The sequence below is a fragment of the Silurus aristotelis genome (genome assembly GCF_946808225.1).
Source record: "Silurus aristotelis genome assembly, chromosome: 5".
NCBI lineage: Eukaryota > Metazoa > Chordata > Actinopteri > Siluriformes > Siluridae > Silurus > Silurus aristotelis.
This window is the reverse complement of record NC_139578.1, coordinates 431,579-450,138: the sequence shown is the minus strand read 5'-3', so window position 1 is coordinate 450,138 and position 18,560 is coordinate 431,579. Positions and strand designations below refer to the sequence as shown.

The window sequence follows — 18,560 nt, the reverse complement described above, 5'->3', positions numbered from 1 at the left end:
ACACATTTTTTTTGTTTTTTCTTCTTTTTGAGAAACAGATTGTTTGTGTTTTTGATATTGAGAACCAGAACCCCAATTTCTTTGGCCAGTTTCGACAGTTTACAACATATTTGACATTTCTCCCTGTCTTCCATCAGGCACCATCATCTGCATACACTGATTTCTTCAGAAATATCAGTCCCTGTGCACCTTCACGAACGCTTCTGCTAATACTTTGTCTGCATCTGTGATTGCTAAACTGGTGGACATGTTTTTAGACAGATGACCCGTGTTACCCCTGAAATCCGCCTCTTCTCCATGAACATGTTCAGTCCAAAGTCTCCTGGAGAGTTAAACAGCACGAAGCTCCTGCAGACTCCACACAGCATCTGAGCAGCAGCCATGAAACCTTCTCTGAGCTGGATGTTCATGTTGCTCTTGGTGAAGGAAACAATCTCCCAGGACTTCATGGATCCCAGTGTGAACATCCTGATCGAAATGAAGTCCATTATGTGGAAAATAAAAGTGATGGAGGAGAAAATAAATGAGCTGCAGACAGAGAATAGAGGTGGGTAAAGCAGGATGGGAGGATGTAGAGGAACACTCTGAGATCTCTTAAAGTCCTGGTTTTACTTTAATTTCTTTTCATGATGAATCTTTTCAGACCAAAATGTTCAGATTGAAGCTCTGAAGGCCTGCATGAACAACACACACGGTAAGATAAAGAAACTGCAGCCAAAGTACAGGAGAACTCAAATATTTACAAATGCAGTGCAAATATCAGATTCACTTCACTAAATATATTACAAACACACACAAACACACACCTGTAGCGCCTCCCGGTGGGAAAATGGGTGAATAGTCCATGAGGCACCTGTAGCGCCTCCTGGTGGGAGAAGGGTGAATAGTCCATGGTTGGGGTGAGAGGGATCTTTGGTAATGCCCTTCACCCTTTGCAGACAGCGTTTACTGTAAATGTTCTCCAAGGTGGGAAGCTGAGTGCAGATGATTGGTTGTGCAGTTTTCTCCACCCTCTAAAGGGCTTCACGGCCTGAAGCAGTGCAGCTGCTGTACCACACTGAGATGCAGTTAGTGAGGATGCTCTCAATGGTACAGCGGTGAAAGTTCTCCAGTATCCTGTAGCACAGACGGGACTCTTCAAGTCTCCTCAGAGAAAACGGGCGCCGTTGTGCCTTTCTGATCAGAGGAGAAAAGTCCAGGTGAGATCCTCAGAGATGTGGACTCCAAAGAACTTAAAGCTGGGAACAACAGCAGCTCCGTTGATGTTGAAGTAATTTTTAGAATGTCATTTCTGATCTGAGAAACGCTACAAAACTATGTGAAAAATGTAAACATGGTAGTGGAGACAGATGTGAATGAGACAGGGGTGGAGACATTCCACTACGCCAAACAATACAAATACATACACAAGAGGCAGTGAAAACAGTGAAAACAGAATGGAATGCTACCACTGGCTACTGGGTGTGAGGAGGATCATCTCAGATAAAATGAAGATAGAGGAGAAATCAATGAGAAACAGTGGATTCCACAAAATCAACACAAGGTTTTGCAGTTAACATCTCTGATCATCAAACACCTTCCATAATGTAGCTGTGATATCATAGAAGCTCTGAGGAACTCAATAGCTCATTCAAATTCCTTCTTCTTTTTCTTTGATGAAGACCAACCCAGAGTGGCGTTCTGGGCCACGCTTTCCAAACGCATAGGTCCTTACAGAACCATTGGACCTTTCAACAAACCGCATACTCTGGTGTACCAAAGTGCTTTGACCAACATCGGTAACGGCTACAACACAAACACAGGTAATTCATCTGCTAGTCCAGTCTTTTAACCTCAATAAATATCCTTCACTTCAGCAGCTCAGGTCTGTACCTCTCTCTCTCTCTGTCTCTCTGTCTCTCTGTACCTCTCTCTCTCTGTCTCTCTGTCTCTCTGTACCTCTGTCTCTCTGTCTCTCTCTGTACCTCTGTCTCTCTCTGTACCTCTGTCTCTCTGTACCTCTGTCTCTCTGTATCTCTGTCTCTCTCTGTACCTCTGTCTCTCGGTCTCTCTCGGTCTCTCTGTTTCTCTGTCTCTCGGTCTCTCGGTCTCTCTCGGTCTCTCTGTTTCTCGGTCTCTCGGTCTCTCGGTCTCTCTGTCTCTCTGTCTCTCTCTGTCTCTCTGTCTCTCTCTGTCTCTCTGTCTCTCTGTACCTCTGTCTCTCTGTCTCTCTGTACCTCTGTCTCTCTGTACCTCTGTCTCTCTCTGTCTCTCTGTCTCTCTGTACCTCTGTCTCTCTCTGTACCTCTGTCTCTCTCTGTACCTCTGTCTCTCTGTACCTCTGTCTCTCTCTGTACCTTTGTCTCTCTCTGTACCTCTGTCTCTCTGTATCTCTGTCTCTCTCGGTCTCTCTGTTTCTCTGTCTCTCGGTCTCTCGGTCTCTCTGTCTCTCGGTCTCTCTGTCTCTCTGTCTCTCTGTCTCTCTGTCTCTCTCGGTCTCTCTGTACCTCTGTCTCTCTGTACCTCTGTGTCTCTGTCTCTCTTTGCTGCAGGTATCTTCACAGCACCAGTGAGAGGAGTGTACTACTTCAACATCGTCCTCTTCAACGCAAACCCTCCCAACGCCGGGGTGCACATATTTAAGAACAGATCACGATTGGTCTCCATCACCGACAACCCCCCAGGAGAGGACTCTGAGGACACGGCCAGTAACTCCATCACTCTGCTGCTTGAGAAAGGAGACCAGATTCACATTGAGCTGATCGAGAACTGTAAAGTCTACACAGATCTGGCAGGACGGAATTCGTTCAGCGGCCACCTTCTGTTCCCCACTGAATAAACACACTGATCTGAAACACTGTAATGATGTGCTGATGTCAGTGCAGTGGTGCAGAACAGCTGCTGAACATCAGCCTGCAGAAAATCTGATCCTGCTGCATTCATACTAATAAAAATGTACTAATAAAACCAAGATGATTGGAATCTGAGAGTCTGTTCAAATCAAGTCCAAGAAATATGCAGTGATTATTATAATAATTAATATGCAGAGTTTGAACGGTGTATAAATTATATAGAAACGTTTACACAAAAACAAAAAATACAATTTAAATACAACAACAACAAAAACACTGAATGTATGCAGTTAATATGCTGTTTTTCTTTTTAACTGATGTGTGTGTGTGTGTGTGTGTGTGTGTGTGTGTGTGTGTGTCAGAGGAGGGAAGTAATTATGTACAAATACTTTGTTACTGTACATAAGTAGATTTTTCTGGTATCAATGTTTTCAATTACTATTTTTCTTAAACTTTTTACTTTCACTCATTTGATTTTTTCACACTTTTATTTGTGTTCACTCAATAATAATAACAAAACACTGAGCTTGTGTAAAATAAAGAAAACAGACAGGGGGCGCTCTCTGCCGTCTGTCACACCATAAAACATTTATTATAACATATAAGTATTTAGTGTTCGTGCACTATGCCGAGTTTAGTTTCACGAATAATAAACATACATTTGCATAAAGCAGCAAAATCTCTCCGTGTTGATTAGAGCGATAAAAAGCTGGTGAGTATTAATTAAAGCTACATTTAGAACAGATACAAATGTTACTGCGATTAATCACGAGTTCACTGATGACAATAATGTGATTAATCCCAGTGAGCAGAACAGTGTGGAATAATAAATACTTATAAAAGTACACGAGGGTCTCCTATAATAAGTGTTCATTTATTTTAATTCATTTGACATAATATGATAAAGTACACAGACCAAACTGATGCACCACCTGGAAAAGAAAGATCAGACCGTGTAGGTGATGATGTCACTTAAAAATGTCCATTTCTGCTGCTTGTGCAGTACTGAGAGAGAGATGACCTTCATTAACCTCCACCTCTTCACCCTGAATGTCTTCAAACCAAAGTCTCCTGAAACACGATGCTCCTGCAGACTCCAAACCTTCACTGAGTCTGAGCTTAGCATGTACATCCTGACCGAAAGAATACAAAAGAGACGAAGGAGGAGATAAAAGAAACAGAGGGATGAAGACCAGCATGTGAGGATGGAAACCAGCACACAGTTGAGAAATCACTTTTTTTTTTTCTTCAAGTTTTCAGAGCGAAATGATCAACTGGAAGCTCTGAAGGCCTGCATGAACATCACACACACACACACACACACACACACACACACACACACACACACACACACACACACTCTGACTGCTGTAGTCAAACATTTACAAATCCACAAATGACAAAGAAATGGGATTGTAGCAGTTTGTTCTGTATAAGAGAATTTAATGTAAATAAGTGTGTGTGTGTGTGTGTGTGTGTGTGTGTGTGTGTGTGTGTGTGTGTGTGTGTGTGTGTGTTTATATATATATATATATAAACCATGTCCTGTACAAAACAACTGATTTAATGGTTTTAGTTTCTTTATTATTTATATGTATTTAAATGTATGATGTTATTTACAGTGTTGACGCTTCACGTGATTTAGAACAAAACAAGTGAAATAAAGTGTCTGAACTTCATCACATGACACTAAATAGAAAATCCACATACTGATCCACCATGCTGAAGAGTCCAATATAAAGAGAATGGAGTTTATATACATTTGTTAGAGGAATAAATAATAAAAATGTTATTAATATTTGGGATTAATAATAGAAAGTGAGGATTATATGATACACAGTTATTAAATATTATCACTAATCTCATGTAAAGGAATCTCAGATCTCAGTGTGTTGATCAGATCTATGATTTGATCAGAACGACGACGGACTCTGACATTCCGGCTTTTCAACGCACTTCCTGTTCCAGTCACTGAAAAAAACACATATTGCATCACATGTTTCATAAAATCTGTTTAGAATCGAACTGAAAATCATATGAATTTGTATTACAGTAAATAAAGGAAGGACCTTTAAGGAACCGGGACCTTGTGGAAGACTTTCCCGTCCGGCTGAAGTCTCCAGGACACGGTGAAGTTTGCATTAACTTTCTGGCGTACCTGAAAACCAGAACAATGTTACTGCTGTTTATTACTTATATTAAACATCATTATTCTAGAAAAAATATTTGCTAAGATCAAAACTTCAGCATGTAAACATCTCACACTAACAGCAGGACATTCTGAAGGTTCTACTTTATTCTGAGTTCTCCATGAGACTGAGGCACCAGAGATCTCACGGCAGGTGAAATTACACCAGATCCCGAAGAAAGGAAAAGGGTGGAACTTTGAATGTACATAAAAGGCAAATCTGATCTTCTGTGTTCAGGTCTGATGGTGCTATGAAAATAAGTGTTTCTTTGTGTCACTTCATTTTCATTTTTATTGCACTTTTAACTATAAACATCATTGACCATGATTCAGGAGCTCCTTCTTCAGAAAACCTGAAAGGCTCCGAAAATCTGGACCTGGTTAAGAATCTTGGAACTCTCACAGTTCACCTGGGATCAGAACAAAGAGGTAAGCAGAAGAAAACTCAACCAGCCAAAACATCAGCCTTCATCCTAATATCCTACAGTGTGTGTTATATCTTTTATCAAGCTAGAACACTCAAAAGTCTTTTTTCATGCTCACTTTCTCCATCGCTCAATACACCGTAGCTGTTTGTACAACAGTTCACTCCATTGCTGCTGGACCTCCTCCAAATCCAAAACACTCATCATTCATTTTTCATATAAACCACAAAGTAAACGCATGGAATCTGTGCCAGTCACTTTAACACAGTCTCCACACAGTGTCTGAAACGTCTCCATACATCAGAACGGAACTCTGTCCCTCGTTCTTACCTTCTTCAAAATTGCCGCCTCCACCGCGGGATCCAACACGCTGCCATTGTTCTTCACCCACAGCTTGAAAATGTTTTGTTTTATCCAAACTGAGCAGCACAGACACACAACACGTTATCATTCTTTTACGTAATATTGTGGAACTCTATCGAATGTTCACGCCTTTCACACCAGAACGCTGAGACGTAGACAGGAGACGTAAAGGACTCACTGGTATCACAGAAGAAGCAGTAATTGTTGCTGCACTGTTTATCGTCGAGTTTTCCACCGTTTAACGTCCCACAGTTTTCCTGGGGAACAGCGTTATCAGGCAGAGGATCCTGCCACAGGAGATGATCCACTTTGGTCCCATCCACCCACTTCCAGTCATCCCTGTAGAGACCGAACCAGGAGAAGCCCAGGGTCGATGTAATCTGCATGATCTGGTTGTTATCGGAGACGGTGAGTGCGCTGGCCAGGTCTGTGTGATGCTGTCTACAGTACGTCTGAGCGATGCTCCAGTTCACCGAAATGTTCACACCTACAAAGCTGCTTGCAACAGCTGACAAATAGGTCAAATATATGCGTATATTATTAACATATTCAGTAGATCATTAGCCAAAAAATACAAAGCATGGCAAAAACTTCCTGTGTAGGCTTTAATTTAATTCTGATCAGAATGTTATAAAATATGTATAATATAATAAATATGACATTATAAAGTCAAACATTTGTTTTCTAATGCATGTTCCTCAGTAGCATTTATAGAGAAATGATAAGAGAACTTATAAGCAAGATTTCCACTGCACGTTCTGCTGTCGATACTAAAGGAAATGCTCATCAGAAGACTTTATTTGTCCCATGTGGAAACAGTTTGGTTGCGGTTGCGCACAGTAAAAAAAGAATAAATAAATGATGATAATAATAATAATAATATAATTATTATTATTATTATTATTATTATTGCCCAAGACATTAACACTATATAAGTGTGGCATGTAAATCCTTCAGTACCGCAATAAGAAGAAAGCAGGATGTTCACTCACCATCATAACATACGAAAGACCTTACGTCTGCACAACTAGTGTCCTCCCACTGACCTGCTGGGTCTATTGCAGCACACCACTCATGGCCGGCAACATTTTTGGGTTCTACAGAGCTCCACCCCCTCAGAGTTGTATTCATTAAAGGGAGATTGTTCAGGGACCAGCGCCAAGTGTTCATGTCTTGGTCCAGTCCCATCCAGATGGGTTCTGTCATGTGATATTTTACTAACATGTCTGTAAGAATCACCCAGTCACTTGGGCTTTTAGCTACAGTCAGATCAATGTACCAACTCCTGCAGTACACCTGTGCATCAGCCCACACCATGCTCTTATTGACCAGGACCCGGGCCAATAGGTACAACGGGGCGACTGGAACCACGACACCTGCTGGAAAGATGTGAAGTGAATTCATCTGAATGATAAAAACACCTCATTTTGAACACAAGTCAAGAAAGCGTTGTTTATTAGTGGTTCTTGTCCTCACCAATAAGACACAGGAGAGGGAAAAGGTTCAGCTTCATGATGGACAAGTAGCTGAAGAGACACAATGACATCATTTATATTCAGAGGCTTCAGTGGAGAAAAAGGCAGAGAGTTTTGGAGAAGTGTGTTCGGGTATAAAACTTTGACAGGATGCTCACAGCGTACCATCAACCCTGAACCATCATCTTTATTATTATAGTAGACTTTTATAAACTCACACAATGTAACACAAACCCTGAAATCCAACCACAAGAACACTTCATTCAGTGTATATTAGAAAACGCAGTGTGTAATAAAAAAGAACCCACTTACCTGTAGTGTGTTTTTGTAGTTGTTGTATTTGTTGCAGTTGTTGTTTCAGCTCGTCTTCCTTACCAGCAGCTGACAGTGAAAACGTACTCCGGCTTTATGGCTTCTATGGGATTATTCAAATGGAGGAATTTGGGAAGCATTTCCATGACTTTTGTGAGAATCCGTGCCATTTCTGGTTTTACTTTGAAGACAATCCTCACAGGTGCAATTTCAACTTCTGACGTCTTGTGCTGGATGAAATCAACACTTCCAACAGTGACTTTTCTGCACGACTACAGCAGCGTGTGCAGCGTGTGCTCTAAAGATCTCTACTAGACTCACACTGGACAGGTACTGACTGGACAAAAGACTCGTCTCCAGGTGTCCACTTTATTTACCTTAGATTCCTGTTCTTCACTGACATCAGAGGAACCTCATGTGGGCTTCTGCTGTTGTAGAACATCCAACTCAACGTTGGATTTGTGCATGCTGAGATTTTTTTAAAATCTCTCTCTTTTTCTCTCTCTCTCTCTCTCTCTCTCTCTCTCTCTCTCTCTCTCTCTCTCTCTCTATCTTTCTCTTTCTCTCTCCTTATCTTTTATTCAAGTGCTATTTAAATCTTCTTATTCTTATTCTTATTCTTATTCTTATTCTTCTTCTTCTTCCTCTTCTTCTTTCGGCTGCTTCCATTAGGGGTCTCCACAGCGGATCATCCGTCTCCATACCCCCTGTCCTCTACATCTGCCTCTTCCACACCAACCACCTGCATGTCTTCCCTCACCACATCCATAAACCTCCTCCTTGGTCTTCCTCTTTTCCTCCTTCCTGGTGGCTCCATCCTCATCATTCTCCTACTGATATACCCCATGTCCCTCCTCTGTACATGTCCAAACCATCTCAATCTCACCTCCCTCACCTTGTCTCCAAAACGTCCTACATGCGCTGTCCCTCTAATAAACTCATTTCTAATCTTGTCCATCGTCGTCACTCCCAACGAACATCTCAACATCTTCAGCTCTGCTACCTCCAGCTCCACCTCCTGTCTTTTACTCAATGCCACTGTCTCTAATCCATACAACATCTCAGGTCTCACCACAGTCCTATAAACTTTCCCTTTCACTCTCACAGATACTCTTCTATCACAAATCACTCCTGCTATCACTCTTCTCCACCCACTCCACCCTGCCTGCACTCTTTTCTTCACTTCTCTAACACACTCTCCATTACTTTGCACTGTTGACCCCAGGTACCTGAACTCCTCCACCTTCTCCACCTCTTCTCCCTGCAACTGCATCACTCCACTGCCCTCCCTCTCATTCACACACATGTACTCTGTCTTACTCCTACTGACTTTCATTCCCCTTCTCTCCAGCGTGTACCTCCACCTCGCCAGGCTCTTCTCCACCTGCTCTCTACTCTCACCACAAAAATAACACTATCTTCCACAAACATCATAGTCCATGGAGACTTCTGTTTGACCTCGTCCATCAACCTGTCCATCACCACTGCAAACAGGAAAGGGCTCAGAGCCGATCCTTGATGCAGTGCAACCTTCACCTTAAACCAGTCTTTCGTTCCTACTGCACACTTCACTGCTGTCACACTGTCCTCATACATGTCCTGCACCACCCTCACATACTTCTCTGACACACCAGACTTCCTCATACAATACCACAACTCCTCTCTCCACCCTGTCGTACGCTTTCTCTAAATCCACAAACACAATGCAACTCCTTCTGACCATCTCTATACTTCTCCGTCAACATTCTCAAAGCAAATAATGCCACTCTTATACGTCACCCTGTGATCCTCCTTCTTCTCAAAATACGTGTTCACCACTGCCATTTCCATTCTTTTAGCAAAATCTACCACCATCTGCCCTTCCACATTCCTCTCCTTAAAACCATACCTACCATCACCTCCTCATCACCTCTGTTCCCTTCACCTACATGCCCATTAAAGTCTGCCCCAATCACCAATCGTTCATTCCTTCACCTTCTACCACTTCATCTAATTCACTCCAGAATCTTTCCTTCTCCTCCATCTCACAGCTCACTTGTGGAGCATAAACACTGATGACATTCATCATCACGCCTTCAACTTCCAGCTTCACGTTCATCAGAAACTCTCTTCACCTTCACTACACTCTTACTGTACTCTTCCTTCAGAATCACCCCTACACCATTTCTTATTATATTACAGTAAATAAAGGAAGGACCTTTAAGGAACCAGGACCTTGTGGAAGACTTTCCCATCTGGTTGAAGTCTCCAGGACACGGTGAAGTTTCCTGAAAACCAGAACAATGTCATACTGGAAGTTCTAATTTATTCTGAGTTCTCCATGAGACTGAGGCACCAGAGTTCTCATGGCAGGTGAAATACACCTGATCCCGTAGAAAGGAAAAAGGTGTAACTTTGAATGTACTTAACAGGCAAATCTGATCTGTGTTCAGGTCTGATGGTGCTATGAAAATGACAGATAAGCAGGATGCAGCCCTGTGGTGTCCTGACCTTAACAACCCCATCAGTTCTTTAGATTTTTATTGTACTTCATTTTATTCCTAAATGAACCTGTGCAGCTGCAACAATGTAGAAACTGAACGATTTATTGATTTAAGAGCAAAACTCTGTAACGAGACTCACCTGCTGTAAAATAGCCGCCTGCACAGCAGGATCCAACACGCTTTTCGATGGAATGTTCACACCCACAAATGTTTTTGTAACAGCTGTGAAAAAAACATATAAAAACATTTAGTCCATCATTATTCATCAGTCATGATTGATTATAAGTGGAAAGACATTCTTAACAGCTTTGAAATGGTCGAATTCGGACTCTTCTGACACTCGGATGTTCTCAGGTCAGCTAGTGGGCCACTGACCAGCTGTTTGTGTGCTTTGAGGGGCAACATGAAACTGCAGCAGGTGTAAGAAACCTGCTCTACTGATGTCATCATGTCTGCTTTCCTGTCATTAGTGCTTTTGCAATAGGATTAAATCAGGGTATTTCCTCACCATCATAACACACAAATGTGCAATTTGCTCTAAATAATGTACAAACGCACACATCACCTCAACACACCCTTTACTCCTGACCTTGCATTGACCTTGTCATCAAACAGACGAGTGAAGACAGAAAGCCTGATGTCCACCTATACAATAAACACATCGGTGTTACAATAAGAAATGTACCTGAAATGCCTGGTTGTTGTGGCGGTTATAGTGGTCGTGGTCGTGGTGGTTGTTTTACTCCACGCTCCTGAACATTTGTCCTCACTATCAGTGTGTGACTTTGTGGAAGGTTGCTGGGGATATATAAGTCTGACTGGAGTATTCAAAACTAGCATTTGGGAATCATTTCCATCACCTGGGCTGAGTTTAATCTGCAGTCCCATTTCCCATTTTATAAAAAAAAAATTCACATTTAAATGCAAAAAACTCACCAATAATCCTCACACAATATCAGTGCATTTAGAACCATTGAATTAAAATACTGAGAACAAATCAGAGCTTTCAGCAACCAACGATCATTTCTCTGCTCAGTCACAGCTGAAGGTTCATGTCTGCTAACCTCACGATCTGATTATGGCCAGATGATGCTAAAATTAATGTGCTACAGACTCAGACTGGGAAAAAGAGGATTAAGGGCCTCGTACAAGGGCCCAGCAGCTTGGTGGTGCGGGGATTTAAACCTATGACCTTCTGATCCAGAGCACAACGCCTTAACTCCTGAGCTACACTCTTCCCAGCTCTCTGAATGGAGAGGAACCTGGATGGACTAGCTCTTAATTCTAAAGACTGCAGTTTGTGAAGATCTCAGCAGGAGATCAGCAGTAATGAAAAACTCAGACCAGCCCAACGACCATGTTACGATCCCAGAGTCTCCCACACATCCAGTCTGAACATGCAGGTGTAGTGTACAGGTCTTGTTGTATGTGTGTGTGTGTGTGTGTGTGTGTGTGTGTGTGTGTGTGTGTGTGTGTGTGTATAAAGCTACAAGCTCTCAAAGCCTTCTTCCAACAATATATTGTGAGACCTTCACCCATGCCCTGTGGAGGGGGTTGGTTTTGTTTGGTGGTTTTCTTCACATTAACTCTCTTAATGTTTCAGTCATCCAATACTGTAGAACCTGATTGTTGGAACACCAGTGGTTTCCATCTTTTTCAGGGAAAGTTGTATTAGCAATGACCTCTGATTCTGCAGTGGCTTCTGATGGATTTGCGTGCGAGCGCATGCTTTGACCTTCTTCAATTCTAAGACCCAAAGGAGGATTTCAATAATAAGATGTGGAAGAGATTCGAATGCAGTATCAAGGTGTAGAGGAACTCAAGCACAGTCTGCTCACAGGAATTTACTCTTATTTATTTTGTATTGAGATTTTTATTAAGATTTCAGGTTTGTGTCTGTTTTATTCATGTCGTAGGTTCGGATCTCTAAAAGGCACCGCAACTGATATTGAATGTATGAGAGCCTATAGGCCACTGGGTCTCGTTTTCCCATATGATCCTCTTTGTCCCGACTTTCACCTGCTCCTAATCCCAAATGAAGCAGCATGAGGAATATTAAAGGTAAATAAAATCACACTCTAATGACTTAAATGAGAACTTTTATTTGCTACAATCATTTATCAAGTTCTTTAAACACTAGAAGACTATAATAAAGCATAACTTTTACATCAGAAAGACATTTTACAGAGTTTAAACCCAGAAGCATGTTACAAACATCAGAAAACAGAAACCAAATAAACAAGAAATTAGAGAGAAATAAACAAGTGAATAACTAAACCTTCTGTTATGAAATAAAAGCAATGAACAACTATTTATCTGATAGTGATGATTTTGTGTGTATACTGAAACATTCAGATTGATTTTTTCCCCTAAAAAGTGTGAAATAAAGGATCACTGGATTTCCAGAATCAGAGCAGAAATCAGAGAATCAGACAGGAGTCAGACACAGGAACCAGAGACATGTCCAGAAATCCAACTTCAGGGGCTGCAGAATCCAACAAAAGACTTTTTCATCAGCGTATACATCAATACATAATCGTATATGTATCATTTGGCATACGTTAATAATAAACGAATATTAATATTCTATGAAACTAAATGGTTCTTTCAGTACTGTAGTGACTCTACCTTACAGGAAGCTTTAATGAAATGAATCAATAGAATCATCCGGATTGGAATATTACAAATATCTTACAGCATGAATTTCCTATATTGTAATTATCACATTAATCACTGCAACATTTATTTTAAATTCAACTAAATGGCTTTCGGATGAATTCTTCTCCAAAGGAAATACTACATGATCCAGAACATCCTTTAATTTTCGGTATGCGACCACTTTGTACATTTTTAGATTAATGAATGAATATTTTCTTATGTGTTGTCATTATTGTTGTTCACGTGTGACATTTCCTAGTGGGTTTGTATGCATTTAAAGTGTATTTATAAGTGTATTTCTCAGCCCTGAATATGTTTATATCACATGCACTATTGTTCACATACAGTAAAATGAGCAGGAGCAAACCTGTAACTCAGGGTCTTCTTCTGAAAGATCTTCCCATCTGCCTGAACCCTCCAGTACACCTTCAAACCTCCATCCAGTTTCTGTTTGATCTGAAGAGAAGAATTATTCAATAATTACTGCAGAACAAAACCTGATTCTTATGATACCTAATGTCTTTATTTTATACACACACACACACACACACACACACACACACACACACACACACACACAGATATATATATATAAAGACATCACACAGCATCTTGACAGAAATCTGGATGTAGAATTTCATCTGATTTCTCATTTCAGGGACAGATGCATCCTAAATCATTAATATGGACATGAAAGCAGACCGTTATCAGGATCTAGTTCAACATGATATCTGACCTGCAGCAAAATGGCTGACTGCACAGCAGGATCGAACACAGTCTGATCAGACTTCACGTGTAACATCACCACGTATTTCACCAGCGGAACTGTGTGAGATCCAATTAACATGCAGAAAGAACTAATTAGCAGTGTATCGTTTACATCCGGTCACTGAGGTGTAGACATGATCGTAAAGGACACACAGGTGAAGTAGTACTTGTTGGTGCATTGTTTATCATCAAGTTTTCCCCCATTAAGTGTCCCACAGTTTTCCTGGGGAACAGCGTTATCAGGCAGAGGGTACTGCCACAAGTATTCAGGAACTTTTGTCCCATCTACCCACCTCCAGGTGTCTCTGGAAAGACCGAACCAAGAATACCCCTGGACTAATGCAATGTTTTGTACCAGGCTGTTCTCGGTGGAGTTGAATGGACTCGCCAGGTCTGTGTACCACTGTCTACAGTAAGCCTGCGCATTGGTCCAGTTCTGGTTCACAGTGACGCCAACATACCTGTTTGGATCACTCGCTGTGTAATAATCAGAGAACAAATATATATTTTATTCACCTATTTTCATCAAGGTGATATTCAGACTAGAGATTTCTCCAGATAACCAACACGGCCGTCTGGAACATAGAGAACATAGAGAACACAGAGAACATAGAGAACACAGAACACAGAGAACACAGAGAACAGAGAACACAGAACACAGAGAACACAGAGAACACAAAGAACACAGAGAACACAGAGAACACAGAGAACACAGAGAACATAGAGAACACAGAACACAGAGAACACAGAGAACAGAGAACACAGAACACAGAGAACACAGAGAACACAGAACACAGAGAACACAGAACACAGAGAACACAGAGAACACAAAGAACACAGAGAACACAGAGAACACAGAGAACACAGAGAACATAGAGAACACAGAACACAGAGAACACAGAGAACAGAGAACACAGAACACAGAGAACACAGAGAACACAGAACACAGAGAACACAGAACACAGAGAACACAGAACACAGAGAACACAGAGAACACAGAGAACACAGAGAACAGAGAACACAGAACACAGAGAACACAGAGAACACAAAGAACACAGAGAACACAGAGAACACAGAGAACACAGAGAACATAGAGAACACAGAGAACATAGAGAACAGAGAACACAGAGAACACAGAGAACAGAGAACACAGAACACAGAGAACACAGAACACAGAGAACACAGAGAACACAGAACACAGAGAACACAGAGAACAGAGAACACAGAACACAGAGAACACAGAGAACACAGAGAACACAGAACACAGAGAACACAGAGAACACAGAACACAGAGAACACAGAGAACAGAGAACACAGAACACAGAGAACACAGAGAACACAAAGAACACAGAGAACACAGAAAACAGAGAGAACACAGAGAACATAGAGAACAGAGAACACAGAGAACACAGAGAACAGAGAGAACACAAAGAACACAGAGAACACAGAAAACAGAGAGAACACAGAGAACAGAGAACACAGAACACAGAGAACACAGAGAACACAGAGAACACAGAACACAGAACACAGAGAACACAGAACACAGAGAACACAGAGAACACAGAGAACACAGAGAACAGAGAACACAGAACACAGAGAACACAGAGAACACAAAGAACACAGAGAACACAGAACACAGAGAACACAGAGAACACAGAACACAGAGAACACAGAGAACAGAGAGAACACAAAGAACACAGAGAACACAGAAAACAGAGAGAACACAGAGAACAGAGAACACAGAACACAGAGAACACAGAGAACACAGAGAACACAGAGAACAGAGAACACAGAACACAGAGAACACAGAACACAGAGAACACAGAGAACACAGAGAACACAGAGAACACAGAGAACACAGAACACAGAGAACACAGAGAACACAAAGAACACAGAGAACACAGAACACAGAGAACACAGAGAACACAGAACACAGAGAACACAGAGAACAGAGAACACAGAACACAGAGAACACAGAGAACACAAAGAACACAGAGAACACAGAAAACAGAGAGAACACAAAGAACACAGAGAACATAGAGAACAGAGAGAACACAAAGAACACAGAGAACAGAGAACACAGAGAACATAGAGAACAGAGAGAACACAAAGAACACAGAGAACAGAGAACACAGAGAACATAGAGAACAGAGAGAACACAAAGAACACAGAGAACAGAGAACACAAAGAACACAGAGAACAGGGAACAGAGAGAACACAGAGAATTAAATCGACACGTCAACTCACCACTATAACATATGGAGATTTTTAAACTTGTGCAGGTCGTATCATACCATAATCCATAACCATCTATTGCACCACACCATTCATGGCCCATATAATTGTTGGGTTCTCCAGCACCCCACATCCTTAGAGTTATGTTGTTCAGCAGGCGACCATTGAAGGACCAACGCCAGGTGTCAAGGTTAAGGTTCAGCCCCATCCAGACAGGCCCGGTGACGCTTCTTAACGCTAACGAGTTCTTCACCGTAAGCAAAGATGTGAGACTTTTAGCTGTAGTCAGGTCGATGTACAAAGTCCTGCAGTAATCTTGTGCTTCTGCCCAGGTCTTGTTTTGGAGGATGAGGATGTGGCTTATTCTCTGGCTAGACACCATGACTGGACCAATACCTGTGGACAGAATATATGTATAAGTATATAAATATAAAAAATGTATCTCTGAAGGAAAAACACATTTGCTTCACTGTGAGTTTCTATAATAAATGTTCCGATTCTCTGGATTCTTGACCTTCATTAAAGCACCACAAATGTTTCCATCGCTGCTAATTAGCATGAACTTACTTCTATCAGAAACAGAATCAATCTTTAAAAATAAATGAACTAATAAACTGGTTTCCTGTCTATTCATTTTGCTTCTAGTGAGTCACTATTTGTATTTCGCTTTGGTGCCAAAAAGAAAAATCAGTGCAGAAGTTCACCAAAATCTACATCATTTACAGTGACCCAACTTAACAAAATCCCATCCTGGTACCATGAACCTCCAAACATGGCCCAAAGATTCGTTCAAAAGGAGGAGACCATGCTGATCTTTCTCTTCACCACATCATCCACTTCCAAAAACCAAGGACTAGTCCATGAACGCAGGTCAGATACGCACCACAAACTGTGAGATCTTACACAAATGTCATCTTAGCAGGCAATAATGTCTTGTTATGGATAATATTGGATACAGTCAGATTTATTGAGTATTTATTTTTTATTTAATGTTATTTCTAAACGAGCACAGTGCTCAGGTGTCTGCTTTTTCTCAAATACAAGCCAATCAAATCAATTTGAGCTCAGGTCAGGTTCTAGAGATACGATACTCAAAGCAAACAGGGTCACCAGAGCTCGAGGTTCCTGCAGGTTTAAACACAGTAAGAGAAGATCATGAACAGTGGTTATATATGTAACGTGAACATCGTTGTGTGCCATTTTCACTTTCATGCCATTAAACACTGCATATACAAACATTATCTGGTTTATTAATATGTAAGTTCTTACTAGTCAGACACAGGAGATATAAAAGCAGCAGCTTCATGCTGGATGGAAACCTGGATAAAATAAAGAGAAAATACATTTTTCTATCAGATATATATCTCAGTCTGATACTACAATCATTCAAATTGATGTTGCTCTCATTTATCTACACTCAGTTCCCCATAATGAAAGTGAAAACAGATGTTTCTACACCTTGTCTGGAGTCTACCTGTGGAAAAAGGTTATTGATTGGACATGATTCGGAAAGACACACACCTCTAGAAAACCATATCCTTAAACAAGTGAAGCATGGTGGGGGCTGCTTTTATGCAGCAGGGACAGGGAGACTCATCAGGGTTGAAGGAAAACTGAATCGAGTAAATTACAGAGATCTCCTCAATAAAAACCCGTTCCACAGCACTCAGGACCTCAGGATGGGCTGAAGGTTCACCTTCCTACATGACAACAACCATAAACACACAACCAAGACAACACAGGAGTGTTTTAGGGACGACTCTGTGAAAGTCCTAGAGTGGCCCAGCCAAAACCCTGACCTGAACCCTACTGAAGATCTTTAAAGAGTCCTGAAAGTGGCTTCCTCTGATGCCCTCCAAACAACCTGCCCCAGCTCAAGAGGATTTGCAAAGAAGAATGGCAGGAAATCCCCCAAACCAGACTGTAATTACTGCTGAAGGAGCTTTAACTAAGTACTGAGTAAAGCGTCTGAATACTTATGAATTAATTTTTGTTTCTTTTTCAGAAGTTAGAGGTTTTTAGAATTCTTTGTCATTAAGAGGAGACTGAGTGTAGATGAATAAGAAGAAAAGTATTGTAGCAACAGTAAAAAAGTGAAGGGCGTCTGAGAGCATCTTCAACTTCTCTGAATACTTTCTGAATCACTGTGTATATAAATAAACAGTTTATCCACAATATTCAACATTCAATACAATCCACTGGTATTCATTAAGCACTTTTAGCACTGGACACAAATACATAGATTGTAAGTGTGAGGGTATAAATTACTTCCAAAGATTTCCTGCTAGTGAGTGAGCCGGTGGTGACAGTGGTATAAACACCTCCCTGAGATGGTGTGAAGAAGAAACCTTGAGAGGAACCTGATCTTTATCTGGGTAACACCAAATATTAACAATGCACACGGATCTTCAGAACCATTCTTTGGGGGGTGAAGAATGCAGTTAAATACAGGTACAAGTGGAAACCTTCAGTAATTCTGTTCATTAATGTGATCAGTTCTGTTCTATTTATTTGTATCGACTCTAAAAGTCTCTTCAGAACTCCTTCATACAGAAATGTGTTTCTAATACAGTAGAACCTCCACACTCGCGTCTGACTCATAATAACTCGCTAACGATCTGAGAAGCTGCGAGCGGCTCGAAAGTCATTTCAAAACAGAGTTTGCACCAATAGATTACATCAAAATCTTTTATTTTATTTTTGTATTATTCATTTAAAGTAGTAAATAAAACATTTCTCTCTCTCTCTCTGTCTGTCTCTCTGTCTGTCTCTCTCTCTCTCTCTCATTCTCTCTGTCTCTCTCTCTCTCTCTCTCTCTCTCT

At 41.1% G+C, this 18,560-nt stretch overlaps 1 protein-coding gene, 2 long non-coding RNA genes and 1 pseudogene across 4 annotated transcripts in view; 1 reads left to right on the top strand and 3 right to left on the bottom strand.

Moving 5' to 3' along the window:
* Positions 1 to 319: 319 nt before the first annotated feature.
* Positions 320 to 2,950, top strand: cbln9 (cerebellin 9). Its single transcript, XM_083541222.1, has 4 exons — positions 320 to 547; positions 644 to 694; positions 1,662 to 1,802; positions 2,532 to 2,950. Exons 1-4 carry the CDS (start codon positions 382 to 384, stop codon positions 2,816 to 2,818), a joined length of 645 nt encoding a protein of 214 aa, XP_083397348.1. The 5' UTR covers positions 320 to 381; the 3' UTR covers positions 2,819 to 2,950.
* Positions 2,951 to 4,606: 1,656 nt separating this feature from the next.
* Positions 4,607 to 10,260, bottom strand: LOC310726702. The gene is made up of 3 exons (XR_014533810.1): positions 10,217 to 10,260; positions 4,901 to 4,989; positions 4,607 to 4,802 (listed from the first exon to the last, which is right to left on the bottom strand). It is a non-coding gene; the product is annotated as an uncharacterized lncRNA (long non-coding RNA).
* A 2,028-nt stretch (positions 10,261 to 12,288) lies between these two features.
* On the bottom strand, positions 12,289 to 13,633 carry LOC310726655. Its single transcript, XR_014533800.1, has 3 exons — positions 13,472 to 13,633; positions 13,103 to 13,191; positions 12,289 to 12,562 (listed from the first exon to the last, which is right to left on the bottom strand). It is a non-coding gene; the product is annotated as an uncharacterized lncRNA (long non-coding RNA).
* Positions 13,634 to 14,040: 407 nt separating this feature from the next.
* The window catches only part of LOC310726621, a 5,114-nt pseudogene continuing 594 nt past the window's right edge, over positions 14,041 to 18,560 (bottom strand). Inside the window, exons 2-3 of the transcript in view lie at positions 15,865 to 16,134; positions 14,041 to 14,078 (exon numbers count right to left, since the gene is read on the bottom strand). The product of the transcript in view is annotated as an uncharacterized misc_RNA (transcript). The remainder of the gene's footprint in view (positions 14,079 to 15,864; positions 16,135 to 18,560) is intronic.

What these genes read in the sequence shown, in the direction of transcription:
- cbln9 (XM_083541222.1), top strand. Translation starts at nt 382, where the DNA reads ATGAAACCTTCTCTGAGCTGGATGTTCATGTTGCTCTTGGTGAAGGAA. An exon ending in CTGCATGAACAACACACACG is followed by an intron (nt 695 to 1,661) that starts GTAAGATAAAGA and finishes TCTTTGATGAAG; the next exon opens with ACCAACCCAGAGTGGCGTTC. An exon ending in CGGCTACAACACAAACACAG is followed by an intron (nt 1,803 to 2,531) that starts GTAATTCATCTG and finishes TCTTTGCTGCAG; the next exon opens with GTATCTTCACAGCACCAGTG.